This window comes from Chiloscyllium punctatum, chromosome 26, assembly GCF_047496795.1.
Source record: "Chiloscyllium punctatum isolate Juve2018m chromosome 26, sChiPun1.3, whole genome shotgun sequence".
Taxonomy (NCBI): Eukaryota; Metazoa; Chordata; class Chondrichthyes; order Orectolobiformes; family Hemiscylliidae; genus Chiloscyllium; species Chiloscyllium punctatum.
The window spans coordinates 43045517-43066802 of NC_092764.1; the positions used below are offsets into that span (position 1 = coordinate 43045517).

At 39.4% G+C, this 21286-nt stretch overlaps 1 protein-coding gene across 2 annotated transcripts in view; it reads right to left on the reverse strand.

Annotated features, from left to right (window-relative positions):
- Positions 1 to 395: 395 nt before the first annotated feature.
- The window catches only part of abcc12 (ATP-binding cassette, sub-family C (CFTR/MRP), member 12), a 117490-nt gene continuing 96599 nt past the window's right edge, over positions 396 to 21286 (reverse strand). For both annotated transcript variants that reach the window (XM_072596245.1, XM_072596243.1), the window contains 7 exons: positions 16592 to 16681; positions 16313 to 16502; positions 13830 to 13989; positions 11791 to 11869; positions 3501 to 3614; positions 1711 to 1875; positions 396 to 788 (listed from right to left, as the gene is read on the reverse strand). In XM_072596245.1, coding sequence (XP_072452346.1) covers positions 696 to 788; positions 1711 to 1875; positions 3501 to 3614; positions 11791 to 11869; positions 13830 to 13989; positions 16313 to 16502; positions 16592 to 16681 — 891 coding nt within the window. In that variant the 3' untranslated portion in view covers positions 396 to 695. The remainder of the gene's footprint in view (positions 789 to 1710; positions 1876 to 3500; positions 3615 to 11790; positions 11870 to 13829; positions 13990 to 16312; positions 16503 to 16591; positions 16682 to 21286) is intronic.

Consider the following 21286-nt stretch of genomic DNA (forward strand, 5'->3'; position numbering starts at 1 on the left):
TATACAATAAATGGTGCTAGCCTCTCAATGATTTTCTAGCCCTGCATGAAGCCTGCATCCAAAGCAACTGGAATGGCTTAGTCATACAATGTGATCCCCAGGCCTATATTTGGTGTGTCATCACATTTTGCAACCAATCTATTTATTTAAAACAGGTTGATGAACAGAATTTAGTGTAAAGTAATATTGCAGAACTTGCTAGGAAATAAGGTTAAGTTTAATGTGCACGCTATTATTCAAGAGATAGGTCTGTCTGCCTTCTGCTATAATATTGACCAAGCAGCAATGTAAATTCCTTCCTATATGCAGCAGGGAGCTAGCAATAACTGATTTCATTGTGTTAACCAATCTCTGAGCACAACTTTAATAAATAATAAAATAGTGCAGTCAGAATATATTTTTGACACTGAGCTCTAATGTTTTATTTCCTGAAATAAATTACCATTAAACCCAATGGTGTATAGCTTCAGTATCATCATGATCATAAAACTTGGAGCCAATTTATTCTCACCTCGCAATAACTGAAACATGAGATTATGTAAGTAATTGCTCATCCCACTGATATATTCAAAATAATGCATTCAGCTCCATAGGCACATTTATATTTAAGAACATTTGAGTCAATCTTTCTCTAATCTAATCAAAGTATGTTTTTGTAGAAATTCTGAACACGCATGTGAATTTTCTTTGCATATTTATGATTCCATTTTGTTGGTAGCAGCCAGCATAGACGCAAAAATTGAATTCTGATTCTGTATCAGCACAGCTGGCTTGTCGAATTCCACAGCCTGAAAAATAGTAACCGAATATTGTAATTATCTTATCAGCATTCTAACAAATGTGCACTGATGAGAAACACTAGGCTATAGATTCATGCTGGGCATAAAGAATAATGGTGTTGCAACTAGAATTGTGAATTTTAGCATTGTAGTGAAGATGAGCATCATGGATATTGCTTACCTAATGGGGGAGGGGAAGCACAGCTGCCATCAAATTACACCAGTTTTCTATTTGTAATCATATGGTTATGGGTCAGTCTTATCCCAACTATAATTTTATCATTTTCAGATAAGTACCGCCATTAGTATGTACTAATGATGATTCCATTGTGTGTCTGTTGGTGGGCGGCACTGTGGCACAGTGATTAGCACTACTGCCTCACAGGGCCAGAGACCCGGGTTTAATTCCCGCCTCAGGCGACTGACTGTGTGGAGTTTGCATGTTCTCCCCGTGTCTGCGTGGGTTTCCTCCGGGTGCTCCGGTTTCCTCCCACAGTCCAAAGATGTGCAGGTCAGGTGAATTGGCCATGCTAAATTGCCCGTAGTGTTAGGTAAGGGGTAAATATAGGGGTATGGGTGGGTTGCGCTTCGGCAGGGCGGTGTGGACTTGTTGGGCCGAAGGGCCTGTTTCCACACTGTAAGTAATCTAATCTAATCTAAATTACAATGCTTGATTTACGCTCACTGTTGCTATATAGATATAGGACAGAACTATATAAAACTTTACAAATGAGCAATTCTTGCACTTTTTCTTTCCAATTCAACAACAAGTCTTGATAAATGATAATTGTAATGGCCACAGTCTAATCGTCAAGCGATTACTTGAGGGGGGACATTTCAATTATCTAGAGGCAGGTTGTCTATTGGGTACTGTTAGTAGAAGCTAATAGCATTTAAAGGTATCCACAGCATCTGTACAGGACATCCTTACCTTTCCATTTTCCATAACTAGAATTCTGTCACATTCCAGAACTGTATTTATTCGATGTGCAATTGTCAGCATTGTGCAATCTTTAAATGCCTCTCTGATGGTCTGTTGAACCAACAAATCTGTTTCTGAATCAATGGATGCTGTAGCCTCATCTAAAACTATAATCTAATGGAGAAACAAATAGAGGTTTGTTATAAGGTATTCTATAATTGGATTTCCTTTCCTTTTAGCTTTTCTATCTTACCTTAGCACCATTAAAGCCATCCACAATGCACATGTGGTGCTTGAACTTACTCGTTGTTCTAGCAAGCAACAGATCAGTGCAATAATATCCACAAGTGCAGAATTCATACATTCCAACAAATAAGGAAAATTCCAAAAGACAGACCTGCCATTCATGGTTAACTAAAAAAAGTCAAAGATAGTATCAAAGACAAAAGAAAAACATAAAATTGTACAAAGAAAGGATCAGAGGATTAGACAGAATATTTTTAAAATGTAAAGAATTACTAAGAGATTAACAAGCAGGGAAAAAACTTGGAGGATGAGAGAAAGTTAGCCAAAATTATAAGAACAGATAAGAAATGTATTTTCAAATGTTTTTAAAAAGGAACGAACAAAATAAATGTTCCTATCGAAAATGAGTCAGGGGAATTAGTTATGGAGGTTAAAGAGCTAGGAGATTAATTGAAAAGATATTTTGTATCGGTCTTCACGAGAAGATACAAATAACATCCTGCAAATAGCTGTAAGTCAGGATTTGAAAGTGACGGAGGAATTCAAGAAAGTTTCAGTTACCAAGGAAATAGTACTCAGTAAATTAACAAGTTCCCAAGTCTTGATGAATTTTATTCTATGGGTCTCTGAAGAAGTAGCTAATGAGATGGTTGATGTGTTGGTTTTAATTTTCCAAAACTTAATAGATTTGGGGAAGGTTCCTTTAGATTGTAAAATAGCTAATGTAATTCCTTTAGTCAAAAAGGACAGATGCAGAAAGCAAGGAACTATTGGCCAGTTAGTTTAACACTTGTCACAGGGAAAATGTTAGAGGCTATTCTTAAAGACATTGTAACAGGGCACTTGGATAAGCTCAAGGTAATAAGGCAGAGCTAACATGGTTTAGTCAAAGGGAAGTCATGTCTAACTAACTTGTTGGAGTTACAGTGTCACAGAGTCATAGACTCATTCAGCATGGAAACAGACCCTTTGGTCCAACTAGTCCACGCCGGCCACGTTCCCAAACTAAACTAATCCTACCTGCCTATGTTTGGCCCTTATGTCTCCAAATCTTTCTTATTCACGTAGTTATCCAAGTGTCTTTTAATTATTGTAAACGTATCTGCATCCACCACTTCCTCAGGCAGTCCATTCATATACAAACCACACTGTGCAAAATAAATGAACCTTTATGTCCTTTTTAAGATGTTCTTCTCTCACCTTAAAAATAAGCCCCCAATTTTGAACTTTCCCACTGTAGGAAGAGACCCTTGCTATTCACCTTCTCTATGCCTCTCAATATTTTTAAGGCAGAGGTAGATAGATTCTTGACTACTAACAGAATGAAAGTTTGTTAGAGGATGCAGGAATGTAGAGTTGAGGATAAAACCAGATCAGGCTTAAAGGGCTAAGAGGCCTAACCTTGTTCCATGTTTCTGTATAACATCACAACTTCTTGATTAATGTCACTTTTGTTTTCAGCAATTGTCTCCTTTAAGACATTCTTGGTAATGTTTGTTTAGTTCTTTCATACTTTTTATCCTTGAAGCCTAACTTTAATTTCTTTCTCTTACCTTTGAATGCCTCAGAAGAGCTCTTGCCATGCAAAGTAACTGACGTTCTCCAACAGAGAAGTTTTCCCCATTTTCAATCACATCAGAATCCAGTTTCTTTGGGAGTTTTGAAATCTTCAAAAATAAAAGAAGTTTCAAAATGACTATGTAACATTATATTCTTCCTCTGATAATATTGTGTTTTCCTATAAAAGTTCAAAAATAATCTTTAACCAGTCTGTATATAAAAGAATGTAACCAATGGCTTTCTTGCTGCTGATTGTAAGAATTGTCATGATCTAAGCCTTGGAATAAGTATTTTCATCAACAGAGGACTGATTCTTTTTCCTCGGCTTTTCAAGTCGGTCTGGGAAATGGGAAGGCTGACAATATATCTTGGAGGAAAGTGTCGGGAAAGGAGTACAGTGGTTGCCATTGGGCAGAAACATGTCAGCGTGCCTGCCAATTTGGCAACCAATCAAGTTACTTAAGTGGCAATCAAGAGCTATCTCCCTTCCCACATCAGGAGGGCTGGGGCTGCTTGGGGAGACCAACAGGAATGGAGTAACCCACAGTCTGCAGATTTGGTCCCCTGATTATAATATTTGCCCTGCAGCTCCTTCCACTGTGCATAGCAACCCACCACACCTCCCCGATTGTCAAACTTGTCTGCCTGGATTAGTGGTGCTGGAAGAGCACAGCAGTTCAGGCAGCATCCAACGAGCAGCAAAATCGACGTTTCGAGCAAAAGCCCTTCATCAGGAATAAAGGCAGTGAGCCTGAAGCGTGGAGAGATGAGCTAGAGGAGGGTAGGGGTGGGGAGAGAGTAGCATAGAGTACAATGGGTGAGTGGGGGAGGGGATGAAGGTGATAGGTCAAGGAGGAGAGGGTGGAGTGGATAGGTGGAAAAGAAGATAGGCAGGTCGGACAAGTCTGGACAAGTCATGGGGACAGTGCTGAGCTGGAAGTTTAGAACTAGGATGAGGTGGGGGAAGGGGAAATGAGGAAGCTGTTGAAGTCCACATTGATGCCCTGGGGTTGAAGTGTTCCGAGGCGGAAGATGAGGCATTCTTCCTCCAGGCGTCTGGTGGTGAGGGAGCGGCGGTGAAGGAGGCCCAGGACCTCCATGTGCCCAGCTTCCCCAAGATCCTCACCTTCTTCCAGGGTCATCTGGTGATTGATGCTCTTTCAATAGGACAGTGGAGGCCTCTCCTTAGCTCCCCCAGCAAAATACTGTCCTCAGCTCCCACCATTCCTGTACCATTAACCAAACCCACAGGACTTTAAATTTCTTCTTGAATTCAATGCTCAGTCTTTTTTATCTCAAAACTTTTATTTTAAAAATGGGACCCACCTAATATATAGTTATCTAGCTCTGCAGCTAGCATTTTATTAATACTTTGTGTACAAGGTGGGCTGGTGATCTTTCACTGTTCTGATCATTGATTAATACAGCTTCTAGAGTTGTGTTGACCAAAGTTAATTGTTTATTTTCTGGTTGCTGGGAGAACAGATTGTCACTCGCAGTGTTGGAACATCTCATGACCAATCCTCCAGCAATCTAATATGAATGCATTCATTAGAAGGTTGTATTGTTCTTTGAGGGCTCATTTGTTATGAAGGACAAGTCTTTGTTTTGGTAGGTAGAAACAGATGATACAGCAAAATGAGCATTCCATCAAAAAGTGAATTTAAAGCACAATTCTATACAAGCTGCTCTGATTGTCACTAGATTACAAAATAATATCTGACATACTGTTTGAACTGAAGTAAACAGTGGAGGAAATATTGGATAAGACCCAAAATGAGTGCTGAGAAGTGTTGGGAATATAAAATTCATGCTGCCTGCTCATTTACATGATTGCAATATGTAGCTAACAGTAAGTGCACTGTTGATTAACTAGCCTTCTAAGTATCTGATGCACAAAATCCTAAGAGACTGGAATGCATTCAATATAGCATGAACAACTTAAAGCAAGCCAACTCCTTTTAAAGGGGAAATATGTTTTGCTTCGAAAAGTGATGGAATTGATCATACAAGTTTTAACCTGGGACAGTCATAATTAGCCAATACAGCCCTGTGTAATATTGATGCAGGTGGCCAGCAGGAAGAAAAGCTCCTCTACCCACAGAAGTCTAGGTTAGATTACATTACAGTGTGGAAATAGACCCTTCGGCCCAACAAGTCCACACCGACCTGCCGAAGCACAACCCACCCATACCCCTACATTTGCCCCTTACCTAACACTATGGGCAATTTAGCATGGCCAATTCACCTGACCTGCACATCTTTGGTCTAGTTGACCCTCCATCTTCAAATCTCATATTGCAACAACTGTCTCATTAATCTCACCCAAATTCAAAGTAGTTTCCTCATCTCTCACTCACCAGTTTCCTTCAATTCTGGCTTGTAGCTGATATTCATAGTTTCCTCTGGCCCGTGTTCAGTTAGAACTGCTGCAAGCCTCACAGCCATAACTAACAACTATTTTGCCATGACAGCCACCCAAACAGGTTGCACCTCGCTTGCTGACATATTTTTCTGTCTTTTTCAGCACAGGCAAAGGCAGCAGCAAACACTGGAGCAATTACAGCCATAAGTTTTCACCATAACAGAAGGGGGAGCATTGCTGGCCATTATTGCGGTGTCCATGACTGAAGCTGTGGCCAGAGGTTAGATAGAATGGATCCAAGATGACAGTGGGCTCCTCCCTAACCTTCCTTCTCACATCTCATTTGCCCACCAGCACATAATCTCTTTCTGTGCTGAAAATTCTCTAAGTTTGCAACTTCCGTTTCTTCTACTCTTTTGTCTTTTCCCCGCTGGTCAGGCAGTAGTGCAGGAGAGTGAAGGAAGAAGAAACTTGATACTGAAATGCTGTCCCCCAGTGCACACACATACAGCTTTTGGGTTTAGATGGTAAACTGTCTGTGCTTGAGAGGGTAGCTCAGAGGTAAAATGTGTAATGGTGAGGCACCAGACATGAGCGCCCTGTAACCAGACATTCGTGGGTCGGTTCACCAGAGAGTGCTTTGAGACTCAGGTGAGGACTTCAGTCAAATAGAACAGGGAAAAATCTGGTGGATATGCGTACACAATGCTGAATGCATTGGGAGGATTGTCAGAAAATTACTAACAAAAAGTGTGGACACGTTTGGCAAAGTCTTGCCACACAGCTGTGAGTGGGTCTTGAAGTCCATCTTTTCTAAGGTGAAAATGATGAGTGATTCCATGTGAACATTTGTGACCCCACCCCTGATTGTAATATCTGATGGCTGCTGTCTTAGCTTCCATTGCAGCACAAACAAAAGTCAGCAAAAATCTGACAGCTGCAGTGGGAGCTTGGACTCAAATGGTATGCTCAGACTGCTGATGTCATTTTTTAAATTCATTGGATCTTACAGTAATTTAACGATCTTTTCTCCAAGGCTGTCAGCATTGCTGAAGTCTCTCCCTAGGTGGAAGAGAGAGGCCATGACTTTGTGGAACACTCACCTGCCTTCCTGTCTCTCTCGATGACAGCATTCATTCTGTCATCACTGTCATTCTGCAAGTGTGTTGCTTGCTATTACCTATTAGCTAATCAGTCCAAACAGAGGCGGTGCAGTCCAAACCTTGGTCTTCTATGGTAAAGCTGCTGAAGGCCATCTGTAGTCTTGTTCTCTGAATGTCAGAAGCCTTCTACAGCAATTCTGCTGCCATTGTGAGAATGTTGCATTGTTCTGTTTCATCAATGCAAATTCGCTGTAACATGATTGAAGAATTGGGGGCACTGTTTCTACAGTGCAAACGTTTAAAATGTGTGTTGGCTGTAATGCAATTACAGCATCAACACTTTAAGCACAGTTTCTAACAAGCAAATTTTCTATAGTGCAGGGTTCCACAAGAATACAACCATCGTGTTATAGAATAACTGACTGTATTATGTAAAGTCATATAGAAGACAGGCACCAAAGGAAAACACAAAGTTAATTACTTCTGTATTGTTAAAAAAATACATTTGGTTGAAGATTTTCATCTTGCACTCATCAGGAAAAATGTCAAAGTGAAGGGAAAACAACACTTATAGTATATGAGACAAAAGTTCATGTTACTAAAAGAATGCACCCAGTTAGTGAAGAATGACAGTTAAGTGCCAATCTTTGTTTAAATTTTAAACCAGGCAGGAAGCCTTTAGTCGGTTAAGGTATTACACCCAGAGAGTGACTATCACTTATTTTGTAATGTTGAAACAAGTACAATGAGTGCACTTGTTCTTTCTGTCTGCAAATTACTGGGCCTGCATATTAATATGAGCAGCTTTCAAGAATAGTGGGCGGCACAGTGGTTAGCACTGCTGCCTCACAGCACCAGAGACCTGGGTTCAATTCCCGCTTCAGGCGACTGAATGTGTGGAGTTTGCACATTCTCCCCGTGTCTGCGTGGGTTTCCTCCGGGTGCGCTGATTTCCTCCCACGGTTCAAAAATGTGCAGGTTAGGTGAATTGGCCATGCTAAATTGCCCGTAGTGTTAGGTGAAGGGGTAAGTGTAGAGGAATGGGTCTGGGTGGGTTGCACTTCGGCGGGGCGGTGTGGACTTGTTGGGCCGAAGGGCCTGTTTCCACACTGTAAATAATCTAATCTAATACATAAGCGTAGCACACTGTGAGCCCAACTGACAATTTTAAATTGGTTGTTGGTCTAATGTTTAGCATACTCAGGCTTATCTAGCAAATGGTTTCCAATCACAGAATCACAGTGTGATTGCGTTGGGAGTTTTGCAAGCAAGAACTGGTTGGGTATGGTCAGTACCTTACTTGTTGTGAATAGCTATCTGGCAGTCTTTGGGATATCTTTCCAGATACATACCTAGCATCACACCGATACTAAAATTTATGGAACCACATTTCTCATTTCTATGATATGTAAAATACGTTTTTGGATAATGCAACGTCCTGTCAATGCCTATATCAAACTCCACTCATGTTGCAACTACATAGTAGCAGCTTGAAACAATTAGATTAACCTATTCCTCAAATGTTCCATAGTCCAGGGTAATCGAAGGTAAATTGAGCACTCATTAGGACCAAAGGTGATGGCTTTAATCTTGTAAATAACTTTGCTCTCAATGCAGTGGGAAATGATCTAATCAGGTGTATAAGATAATGAGAGACAAAGACAGAGTGATCAGAAAATAGCCTTTTTCCTTAATTGAAGGATTGATTACAAAAGGGGCATAATTTGAAAGTAAACAGCAAAAGATTTAGTGACATTTGAGGAAATGTTCTTTTCACCCAGAGAGTAGTAGGAATCTGAAATGTACTGCTTGCAAGGTAGGAAACCTCAACTTTTAAAAAGTACATGGATGAGCACTTGAAATGTCGTAACATTCTCAATTTTGGGTCAAGTGCTGGAATGTGTGTGTAGAATAGAGAGGTAATTTTATTTTGGTCAATGCAGACTTCATGAGCCAAAGGGCCTCTTCTGTACTATATGACTCAATGGCTATGAATCTAGGGTCGTCATTATCCTGAAGGAAGACTGTGGTGTACCCTATTTCAGCATTAAGCTGACACAATGAACAAAGACCAGAACCAATTTACAAGGTCACTGATAGGTAAATCATATAGACTGTGAAATACTAGATGCTTTGTTTGATACAACTGATTTGGAATGTTTGGAGTGATTATAATTTTAGCATTTTGGTCAAGTGGACTCTTTGGTCAATATCAAAGTTAAGATGCGTGACTGTTAATTCACACAGTCAAATAAGCTGACCGTGGACAGCCCAGTCAGAAAAAGGGTGATTGAATGCCTCTACCCTTCTTCCTTCTCATCTTCTACTCCTCACTGTATACCCAGTGGCAATAACTAAGTAACATTTACATCACTCAAATGCCAGGCAATGTGTATCTCCAACAAAGGAGAATTTAATCATCACCTCTGGGCATTCAGTGACATCACCATCACATCCAGAAGGATGTAGATGCTTTGGAGAGGGTACAGAGAAGGTTTAACAGAATGTTGCCTGGTATGGGGGATTTTAGCTATGAAGAAAGATAGATCAGATTTGTTTTCACTACAATGTAGGAGGTCAAGGGATGACCTAATAAGATTGTGAATGGCATGGATAGAGTGGAAAGTTTGAGGTTTTGTTTCTTGTGTGGAGGGGTCAACATTTAGGGGATACAAGTTCAAAGTGAGAGGAGAGAAGTTTAAAAGATATGTGCGAGGTATGTTTTTCACACAAAGAGTGGTTAGTGCCTGGAACGCACTGCTAGAGGAGTTGGTGTAAGTAGACACAATAGCAGCATTCAAGAAACACCTGGACAAATACATGAATAGGAAGGGAATAGTGAATGAAGACAGTTTTGGCATGGAAGGGCAAAATGTGTCAGTGCAGACTCGGAGGGCTGAAGGGCCCTCCTGTGCTCTATTATTCTTTGCTCTTTGTTTGTTCTTTTGTTCTGTATCCCCACTATCAACATCCTAGGAGTTACCATTGATCAGAAATTGAACTGGGTTAATCACGTAAGTACTGAGACATAAAAGCAGGTCAGAGGCAAAGAATTTTGTAGCAACTAAGTCACCTCAAATCTACCCAAAGCCTGGCCACAAGGCACAAGTCAGATGCGTGATGAAATACTCCCCAATTATCTGGATGATTGCAGCTCCAACAACACCCAAGAAGCTTGACACCATCCAGGACAAAGCAGCCTGCTAGATTTGCACCACATCTTCAAACATTCATTCCCCCACAACTGACATTCAGTAGCAGCAGCATACATCATGTGGAAAATCTACTGCAGAAATTCACCAAAGCTCCTGAGATAGATTTTTTTCAAACCTATGACCACTACCATCAAGTTGGGCAAGGTCAGCAGACACATGGAAATGCCACTACCTTCAATGTCACTGGGTCAAAATCCTGGTACTTCTTCCCTGACAGCATTGTGGGCATACCTACACTAAATGGATTGCAGCGATTTGAGAAGGCAGCTCACTTACCACCTTCTTAAGGCCACAAGGGATGGGCCATAAATGTTGGCCAGTCAGCAATGCCCATATCCTATGAATGAAATTTTTTAAAAATGATGGCAAGATTGAACAAGATGCAGTAAACTATGACAGATGTTGGGAGATACTGCAGAGTTCCTGCAGAAAGGTCAGAAAACATTGCTTACACTTTCTTTATATGCAAACTGTCCATCTCTAGTTGGGTTGCACATCAGAGACAAGAGCCAAGGGGCCAGCAGGTATCTCTGGACATTTTAGTGGCTGTTGTGGAACTATTTCTGAATTTAAACATGTCATAACTTTTTGCATAATGGGGAAACCACTATCCTAGTAAAGTTATATAGAGTCTGCTTTTTTTCTGGAAAGATGGAATATAACATATTCTCCTCTCTTAGCACAGAAAGTATTAGTGGGCTTGTGTCTACACCAGTGAGGCATCATACTAGATATTCCACCCACTCCGGCCTGGAAAGACCCCAATACAAAGACATTAATGACAAGTGTCATCTTCACAGTCACTGACAACATCACACTTGCCCTGCTGTGAAGCTGCTGGTCTGTTTGCTGTATGTGGCAGATCTCAGTTAGTATTTCCTTTGGAAACACATTCTGCATTCAGGTTGAGGTAAAAGAATTGTACCCAGAAAGCCCTGAGAATCCTCCTCCACCACTTATGCTCCCCTCTTTGGATATTTTGTCTTCCATTGTGCTGCCACTGATAACCATCCTCCCACTACAGGGCAAGAGGGGATTGTAGCAACCATGATCTAGAGAAAATGATACAAGCAGGACTTTTGAATCCAGAACCAAAGCTTTCCCCACCTGCCACCTCAGTGCCTGCAGACTTCACTAACAATGTTTAGGAATCAGTCAGCAACAATGTGATTTTAACAGTGCAGGTGATTAGGCCATGAGTTTAAAATAGCATCATTAAGGTCAAATTAGGATCTGCCCCATTTGTACACTTTCAGCACATATTCTCCTCAATTAAATGATGTAGAGTGTGACCTACAGCAGAAGTGTGCACATCCAGTGCGGACGTCTTTTTCTGTCTAAAATAGATACTGTCTGTTATGGATAACAGTAACATAGATAAAGGTATTATCTGGAACCTCTGCTGAAATAATCTATAAATCCACACTTGCTAATGTTTTGAAAAATACTTTTGAGCCACTAAACATTATAAAAACAGCTGAGTGTTGTTGAAACTATAAAAGCAATTAGACACTTCACAGAGGACCATAGGAGTATAATCGCCTGATTTGTTAATATTAATTAGCATCATTTTTTAGTCTTTAAGTTGTGTTAAACTTACCATATCCTTCATATAGGTCCTTTCAAGAGCTTCCCATATTGCATCATCATTGTAATTCCTAAAAGGATCTAAGTTGTACCTTTGGGAAAGTACAGAATTTAGTTAATGAAAAATGAATTCAAGTCAATATTTATACAAATGACTATTGAACCAAAGTAAGGTGCTAATAATGTAAGAGAGACAAAATGATGATCCATAAGACTGTAAGAAATAGGAACAGGAGTAGGCTGTTTGGCCCCTCAAGCCTGCTCCACCTTTTAATAGGATTATTGGTGATCCACCATTCCTCATCTCCACTTTACTGCCTTTTCCCAAAATCCTTGATTAAAAGAACTATCTATCTCAGCCTTAAATATACAAGGAATCTATCCCCATAGCTCTCTGTGGAAAGGAGTTCCAAAGACTCTCAACCCTCAGAGGAAAGAAATTCCTTCTCATTTTAGTCTTAAATTGGCACTCCTTCATTCTGTGACTATGCCCTCTTGTCCTAGGCTTTCCCAAAGGGGGAAGCATCCTCTCAGCATTTACTGTGTCAAGCTCCTTAAGAATCCAATATGCTTCAATGAGATCACTTCTCATTCTTGTAAACTCCAATGAGTTGAGTCACAAACTGTGTAGTCATTCTTCATAAGACTACCCCTCCGTACCAAGGATCATCCTAGTGAACTTTCTCTGAACAGCCTCTAATGAAATAATAATCTTTTCTTAAACAAGTGGACCAGTACTACTCACAGTATTTCAGATGTGACCTCACAACACCTTGTACAGGTGCAGGAAAATTACAAACAATGTATCCACCAGCTCTGTGGCTGTCTCTTTTAAGATCATAGGATACAGGCCATCAGGATCAGGGGCTTGTCAGTCTTTAGCCCTATTAATTTGTCTAATACTACTTCTTTAGTGATGGTGATGCACTTAATTCCTCCCCTGTATTTTTTTTTAGTATTAATGGAAATTTCAAAGTATCTTCCATCATAAAGATTCACTAGGGAATAAATACCACAGAAATTTTAACAGATGGTGCAAGATTTAAAGAAGTGTTGTGGAAAAGCAGACCCACAGAACAGTATGATTAGATATGGTCAATGCTAATAATGACCTGTCCCACTGAATCAACCAATAAGATACAATATCCAGCTTTCTGAAGAGTCATTATCAGATATATAAAATCTACAATATTTCACATTTATCCAATATTCTCCAATTAGGCATTACATTCCAATTTGTGAAGTTGAATATTAACAACGATGGATGAAGATTATGACACTTCTAGATCTGTGACAAAAGAAGAAGAAAATAAATGACATAATGACTTTGACTAAGTGGTTTTGTGTTTCTGTTGAGATTATCTCTGGGCCAGGAGACCTGGGTCCAAGTCCCAGCTGTTCCAGAGGTATGTTGTAATGTGTGAAAGTGTTGGTTAAAACATTAATGTGATGCTCAGAGCTTTGATACTGAAACGTTCCTCGAGGAAAGAAAAGCCGATGGCCTATCACGATGTCAGCGAGTCAGTTTTCATTTCATGTGAATTGTCTACTTAAAAAGTAGCAGTATACTGACTTTATTACAAATAAACATTTTTGTTGACTGCATTAGGATTGTATGGTAACTATTTTCTACTTTCTTGTTCTTAAATTGCATTGTATTTTTATTATTCTTTCACAGGATGGAGGCATCACTGGCTAGGACAGAAATACACTTTCTGTGTATTTCTAATTCTCTTGAGAAGGGTGAACCACTGCAGTCCATTAGATGTGCACCACATTTAACAAGTGTTTAGTCATGTACCATATGGGAAAGTGTCCCAAACATTTCTATGGGACAAAACATAAACAAAAATCCTGCAGTGATCACCTTTACACCATCTGGTTACAGGTGGTATGTATAAAATCTCAGTTTTAAATCTGCACATTCGAGACCAGTGCAGTGTGTAGCAAAGATCCCAAAACAGAAATCACACAGTAAATTAAAAATAAAACAATATTGTACCATGTAATCAACATCTGATAATAATTGGGGGATTTAAGAAGAGTTCCTACCTCACTGTACCAACAAATAGAACTGGGTCCTGTGGAATCACTGAAAGTTTACTTCTCAGGTCTTCCAAAGCAACAGTGCAAATATCAACATCATCAATCAGGATGGTCCCTGTGACTGGTTCAACTAGTCTGAATAATGCAACACTCAGTGAAGACTTCCCTACAACAAGAAATTGTCAATATTTGAGAAGTTTGTATGTTAGTTAAGTGTAAGACTGTAGGTTTCTATTTTTTGTCGACATGCTGCTTCTTCGTGAAATCGTCTGAAAATACATCATTGCTTTCTGTTATGTCTGCACTTTTTTTTTTAACCAGTGCACACTTAGCCTCCCTTCTATGTTTATCCTCTGTAAAGCTGAGGGCATGCAGTAATTTTCTGCCTGTGTCCTAACTCATAACTCACACCGTTCACCCTGTGTAGATGTCCAACACTGGCTCCCAGTAAAGTGAAAGGATTTAATTTTCCTTTCTTTCAAAACCTTTGTTCCTCTCTATCTTTAGAATTTATTTTAACTGACAATCCTCTGAGTTATTTGCACTGACTTCATTCTGGTCTCCTGAGCATCCTCCATTTTAATCATTCTGTAATTGGCAGCACGCCTTTAGCTGCCAAAGCCTTAAGCTCTAGAATTCCTTCCCTAAAACTTTTAGTCTGAAATTCACTTTGTTCCTTTAGTACACATATCAAATTTATCTCATTTAGTCATTAGCCCAAAATCCCTTTTTATGGCCACATTTCAAACTTTATGAGAGAACAAATCTGTGTAATATTTTACACCATGAACTATGCTACATTCATACAAGGTTTTGTTGTTGAAACCAAGATTTCAGTGATATTATAAAGGAAGGAAAAAACTCACATTATAGAATCTTTCACAAGCCCACAAAGTTTTTTTTCCCTAATGAAGCACTTATGCAGGAAATGTCGACCCTCCTGCTCCTCAGATGCTGCCTGACCTGCTGTGCTTTTCCAGCAACACACCTTTTGGCAATGATACCAAAGGCTAATTTCTAATCTGTGCTTCCTCTAAAATTACTTCCAACTGGAAGCATAGGACCAGGAAATTGCCCTTTCAAATCTTTATCAGGGATGTAGTGGATGTCTTAAATATTCAAATTGATGCTAAGGAAGAGGTTACTTCCTTTTGTTATCCCAAAAAAGCCTTGATGCTTGTTTTAGATTATAGTTTTAAACTGAAAACCTTACACCTCCGAACCCCTCTCTTCTGTCACAACCAAGCCCCAACACCACCACTACCCGATACCAGACCCATATTTAACTTAAATGAATGATTTGTTGTTATAAGTTCAAGCATGAGACAGTTCAGTGTTGCTGTCTGCTATTCTTGTTTCTGCAGTTTTAATCCAACCCAAGTTATTGCTGGTGTCATAATAATGTATAGAGCTATGTAGTTTGTTGTGAATATTTGTCAAGGACTTCTACTTACATCTTGGTCACACCGTTGTGATAACCTTTATTATCTACTCTGATAGTGATGTTAATTGTATTGTAAAGATTGAATACTATGATCCAGAATACATTTATAATCTTAAGTTTTTTTCTGTCCTATTAGCTTAGGCCACTCCACCAAATCGACAAGTCATTTTAGTTCTTTATAAATTTGTAACCATTTCCAGTTTGGTTTTCTTCTTTTTAAAAAATATGTTTTGGATTTGTAAGAATCTGAGTTTTGATAAACCAGAGACATGGCTAAAGCTAACGCTGGAAGCGATGCTGGGTAGAAGTGTTACATTCTATTACAATGCTAAAATGTCAGGATGATAGAAGGGATATTGGTAAGTATAAATCTGTTTGTATCAAGCTATAGAATAGGAAGGGAGCTATTATAACACTATAAAGCAAATAAAGATTCAGATATAGAGGTAAATGAGAGCAAAACTGCAAGTGTATTGGGAAAAAAAGATAATTGATATCATTCACATGGTGAAATATGAATGGTGATTCTACGATGTGTCTAAAACTGTCTTCTGCATCAGAATATTTTTAGATGAGCAAGAAGTGAAGCAGTGCTAGAACTAGTCCCAGAACTAAAATGAGTCATCGAAGCAATGAAAGATTAACATGAAGAAGTATGAATGCCAGAAACAAAAACAGAGAATGCAGAAGAAACAAGAGGTCTGGCAGCATCTCTAAAGAAAAAACAGTGTTATAGTATTTTGTGCTTAGTGTATTATAATGGTTTGAGTCAGTTCTAATGAAGGATCATTGGACTCGAACCGTAACTTTGTTTCTCTGTACAGATACTATCAGACCTACTGTGTTTCTCCAACACTTTGTTTTTAAAAGCAAGAGAAAGTATTGGTAAACATGTGGGAAACTATAGCTGCAATATTATGTACACTATTGTTTCATAAATAACATCCTTTTGTTTTAAAATCTGATTAATAAGGTATTTATTTTACTGTCATTTTCAATATATTCTACTGTCATTATCCAGAACAGTTTTCTCTTTATCTCTTACCTGATCCTGTTCTTCCAACGATTCCAATTTTCTCCTGAGCTTCTATATTTAAATGCAACCCTTTTAAAACTATTGGAGTGTTTTCTCTATATTTCATTTGATAGTTCTTAAACATGATTGCACCTTGATTAGGCCATTCCTTGGAAACTGTCACATTTTTAACATGCAATGGGGCTTCTGAAACACAAAGCTGACAGAAATATGTAATTTTAAGAGACAGTGAGACAGATGTACTCTAGTGAATTGGGTTTTTAAATGTTTTTGTCTCTATGTGCTCACCTGTATATATTCCATTATTCGTTCTACTGATATGAATCTGGCTTCTGTTTCAATTCCCATTCTTATGCAGATTTGGAGTAATCCTGTCAGCTACAAGCAATGAATATTTCAAGTTCAGTTCTGTGCATTTTTGAATACGTCTTGTGATAATAATTGCTAGCTAATGCAGAATAATTGAAGAAGTGCATCTCATCGTTTGATTAGGCACCTCCTAACTTTTCAGATCCAATACTGTTCAACAATGTTAGGTCATAATCTCCAACCCAATTTTGTTTCTTTTCAATTCACAGGTTTCATTTTTATTCTTGTTTTTCTTTTGTTTTGCAGTTCATTATTCTGCTATTCCATGTTCTCTAGATACATCTTTTGGTGCTGTACTTGTCGTACTTCCATTCCTAAACCCTGTGCCAATACACTTCTCTCACCACGGGTCTTCCCTTTCGTTCTCTTTCCATTTCTCCCCTTTCCTTATTTAAAGCTTGTTACATTTTGAATTTTCTCAACTTTGAGAAAACAAATCACTGATCTCAATTATTGGCCAATTGATGCTGGGGTAAGAAATAGCTCAGAAAATGATTTGAAAATATCCTTGGATATCTTCATCTCAGAAATACAATTTTCAAATTAATCCAAGGAAGGGGAAATGAGAAACCACTTCACATCTAATTGATGCCCAGTAAGCTTCCCGAGGAGCTTGTCTATCAGCTGTAGAGGCTGGGAAGAACCGAACTCACTGAACCTGAACTTGTGTGGGGAATGTTATTGTCCATCATCATGATGATAACCTAGCAAAAGTTAAAGTATTTTTTCACGTTCAAAATGTTTGAGGAGCCGGGGTTCCTTGTGCTGGATTTTACACTTTATTTTCCATTGGTTGTTTGCTCACTTTTGTGCTTGGAAAGCTGATGATCTCCTGGGTGATGTCTACTCTCTTCTGCAAAGCATTGGCAAACCCACCATTGATGTTGGCTGTGTTTGCACCTCTCATTTCCCACCTCCTGATGTAATCAGTGCCAAATCCCAAAACATTCAAGATTGCTATATTTAACACTTCAAGTAATGATGACGCTTCTTCTGAAGACTGGTTTTGCAGTTTTATAGGGATATTTTGTTATCCTTCCTAATTGTTTTAGTAATTAATTTACACAAATAGGAATCTCTCAAACTTAAATCTTTTGATAGATAAAAGTGTCAGACATGTGTCAATCTAATTGAACAATGTATCATCATTATTGTACAAGACATGGGACAACTATTTAAAATGAGGCATTCTCATTGGTGATGATCCAGTTAACATGTTATAAATAATGTGGTGTTTGAATCAAATAGTATGATTAATTACATTTCGCACGTATGTGATAGAATACTCATCCTGCTCATGTCCACATTTGTAAAGACACTTCTTTTTGTTCAAAATGATCGAGGAAACAGTATGAATTAACTTTAATATTAAGCTCACATTGATTTTACAAAGTTACACACACAGGAGCATATTGTATCTAAGTGAGAAAACTGCAGTAAGGCTCCTACTTTGCTATTTTTCTGTTTTGCTCTTTTTCTGGAAACCTGACAAAGGAAGAATTGTTTTCTTAATGCTAACTTTCACAATCTTGTTATGTAAATTACAAGCAGGAAATTACATCACCCACCTTAAGAAACCAAGACCTATAGAGAGGCGGGACATACCACCAGTGCTTCACCAGAAACCCTCACTAATGATGTTACCTAGCTTGGTGATGAAACATCTGAAAACTAACCTTCCAGCTCAGGGAGCTAACTTGCATACTTAGAATTTTAGATATTGTTTACAATATTTTCTAACTGCAAGATGATGTGAGCAACATGGTGCATAATGTACTTTCAGAAATACATTGTTTGTTCTAATAAAATCAAATGAGTAATATATTAGATAAAGGAAGGACGGGACACCTTGGATCTATATTGTATTTCTCATGAACTCAGGATGGTCCCTATATTACAATGGTGACTATCCATCAGGAACACTTTACAGTTGATAACATACTTCAGAAGCATAGACATTTTTATAATGCAGGGAAAGAAGGCTGGAAAATCTACAGTTTAAACCTCTGTTTTGAAGATCAGCAGTGAGTGCCCTTTTTCTGAATACAATATTTGGTCCATTGTCAAGTTCCAATTATATTCTTGCAAGAAGTTAGAATACAAAATGCAAAAAAGATATCTAATTTTATTGATGAAATGAGATAATTTTGCTCCTTTGAAGAATCCTAGCATCACAAGATTATTTTATCTGAAAAGAAGCTCAACTTTTTTGCTCTTTCTATTTTGTCTTTTTTTTTCTCATTTGGCTGCAACGTGTCAATTATAAATTTAAAAAGTTAACAGAGGGGTGTAAGGATCATGTTTGCTGGGCTCCATGCTGCAACACTGACCCAACAGGACACATCCCAAACACTTTACTGTGAGTGAAAACACAGTAAAGGAGCTAGAAATCTGAAAAAAATCTCCTTACCTTTGTCCTTGCAGCTGGAGAATGCTGAAGAAAGGAGGAAGCTCTCCAAGGGCTGAGGCCACAGCCCTGCCCTCTGAAGCAGCGAACTTGTTTCCTCACCAGACCCTGGTTGAGGAGCTGGCCAAATCTCGTGAGGTCCTGGGAAGGCAGATTGAGGAGAAGCTGGCTCCTGTATCTGCTATGCTGCAAGATCTGGGAAAAGGACCAATGAGCTTGAGTGCCAGGCTGCAAGGGGAGAGGCAGGGACTCTCTCATCCAAGAGCTGGATTGAAGCCCTGGAAACACAGCTCTGGGGTCTGTTGCACCTGGTAGCTGATCTCGAAAACAGGGGCAGAAGAAAGACCCTGCGTGTTGCTGGCATACCGGAGGGGATGGAAGGTGAGTGGCCGGTGGGGTCCTTTGAGAAGTGGTTCCTTGAAGATTGAGAAGGGAAAGGTAACAATTGAAAGAGCCCACAAGGTCGCGCATGAAATCCAGGTGTGGATCAGCACCCATGCCCTGTCCTGGTAAGGCTCCATCATTATAAAGACAAGCAGAGGCTCATGGAAGCCCCTTGAGCCCAGGGGAGGAATTCAAGGGCATTGGCATGTGGCAGCTCCAGGATCATGTTTTTTTCAAGACATCTCAGTGGCAGTGGTCTGCAAAAGGAAGTCCTACGATGGTGTCAAGAGGAGATCGAGAGAGCTTGGGATCCCATATTCTTTAAGATATCCAGCGGTGGCTCAGATTAATCATAATGGATCCATACATTTGTTCGACTCACCAGAGACAGCGAAGAACTTTGTGAACACATTGACTTCAGTCGAACGGCTGAATAGGTGTAGAGGACAAAGCTGTTCGGGTTTGCTCTTCTTTGAAAAGGACTTGGTGGAGTCTCCTTTCTGGTAATAATTGCATTAAATGATGTCCAGGATGGATAGAATATTTAGTCTCTAAGTTATGTTAAGGGATGGGTGACATCTTCATTTTTAGTTTACTTGTTAATTGCACTAACCTTGCTTTTGGGTGTTGTTTTTTCTCTACTGGGTGGTCAGTGTGTGTGGTGTGACCCTAGCTGGTAGGAGTTGAGATGGTGGTTGGGATGGTTAGTAGGGTTGTAGGGTGTGTATGTACCCCCTTTGAATGGGGGGTAAATTCCTCTAATCAGTGCCTTTGGTGTTTTTTTAACTTTTCTGTTTTTTGCGCATTTTTGTAAGTTTTGCAGATTTGTTGGCTGCAGTTATTTTAGTCTGTGTAGTTTTTGGATTTTGTGGATTCTTTTGCATTAAAGCTCAGTGATGTGTAGTTCGGGTTCTTTTGTCTCTGGAGCCTAAATGCTGCTATAGAAGGTTATGGCTCAGGATGTGTTTAAAAGGAGAACCTGGAATATTAAGGGAAGTCATTCATCGGTCAAGAGGAAGAAGGTACTTTCCAGCCTTAAAAGGGAAAGGCTGGATGTTGCCTTATTTCAAGATACGCACTTGAATGATGCAGAGCATTTGAAGCTGCAACAGAATGGGCATGACCAGGTTTATTTTTCATCTTTCAATACGAGGAGTAGAGGGGCAGCCATTTTAGTTAGAAAGAATCTCCCATATAAGTTGTTAGAGTGCATTAAAGACACACATGGGAGATTTGTAATCCTTAAAGCTTTGATACATGGGGAAGAATACGGGATTTTAAATGTTCACTGTCGCCTAGCCCACCCCCTTAAATTCTTGACAGGTGCACTTTCTAGACTGGTTAACCTTGCATCTCAACATATCATCGTAGGAGGGGATTTCAGTTGTCTCATAGACCCTACAGTAGACAGATTGCCCAAAGGCCTGCTGATATCTTCTTTGCGATCTAAACAATTTAAGGGATTTGTGTGCTGAATTGGAGTTGGTAGATGTTTGGAGGTATCTTCACCCTACTGGCAGGGACTTCACGTTCTTTTCAAACCCATATAAATGCTATTCCAGGAATGATCTTTTTCTGCCCCCTACAGCACATCTGGGCTTGGTGGTGTCATGTACAATTGGCAATGTCACTATTTCCGATCACGCCCCAGTGTATTTAATGGTTAAGAATAAGGATACAGTGGTAGGCTCGAGGCACTGGTGACTGGACCCCTTCACCCCTAAATTTATTGAATTCCTTTTTACTGAGTTCAGGGCTATTTTAGATACTAATTCAGGCTCGGTCAGTAGCCCATCCATCCTTTGGGAAACAGCGAAAACTTA